The sequence below is a fragment of the Egretta garzetta genome, unplaced genomic scaffold (assembly GCF_000687185.1).
Source record: "Egretta garzetta isolate BGI_Z169 unplaced genomic scaffold, ASM68718v1 scaffold7, whole genome shotgun sequence".
Lineage (NCBI taxonomy): Eukaryota > Metazoa > Chordata > Aves > Pelecaniformes > Ardeidae > Egretta > Egretta garzetta.
The window spans coordinates 3,115,037-3,115,667 of NW_009260350.1; the positions used below are offsets into that span (position 1 = coordinate 3,115,037).

A 631-nucleotide genomic window follows, 5' to 3' on the forward strand; every position below is an offset into this window, starting at 1 on the left:
GCAGGGGGCCACAGGGTGGTGGCTGGGGGTGGCCGGCAGTGGGGGCCAGGAAAAGGTGGTGTCCCCCATCTCAGTGTCAGTTATGGGGCTGGCATGAGACCGGGCAACTCATCTCACCCCTCGGACTGGCACTTTACTGGCGGAGTTCAAAGCGGTGCTTGGGTCTGGCCCCCTGAGCCTCCCCAGCCCAGCCAGCAGCATCCCCCAAGCACTGGTGGGACCCCCAGGTGGGGGGGCTGACCCCACGCACCCCCATCCCTTGCCCAGGTCCGGCTCCAGCGACCCCTACTGCGTGGTCAAGGTGGACAACGAGGTGGTGGCCAGGTAGGGGGGACACCGTGCCACCCCGGGGAGGGGACGGGCGGGGATGGGCGCTCTCCCTGGGGGTGCAGCCACCTCTCCTGTCACTGGCAGGACGGCCACGGTATGGAAGAACCTGAACCCTTTTTGGGGGGAAGAATACACCCTACGCCTGCCCCGTGGCTTCCACAGCCTCGCTGTCTACGTGCTGGATGAAGACACCATCGGGTAGGGGGGACAGCAGGGGTACAGGGGGTACTGGCCAGCTGTCAGGAGCCGCCCGAGGGGTGGCATGTCCCCGCCCGGGCCCTCAGCACCCGCCGTCCCTCTG

General features: G+C 68.0%; 1 protein-coding gene across 1 annotated transcript in view; it reads left to right on the forward strand.

Annotated features, from left to right (window-relative positions):
• Positions 1-631, forward strand: part of RASAL1 (RAS protein activator like 1) — a 17,283-nt gene that overhangs the window by 1,023 nt on the left and 15,629 nt on the right. Inside the window, 2 exon segments of the mRNA XM_009642907.1 lie at positions 268-324; positions 415-587. Coding sequence (XP_009641202.1) covers positions 268-324; positions 415-587 — 230 coding nt within the window.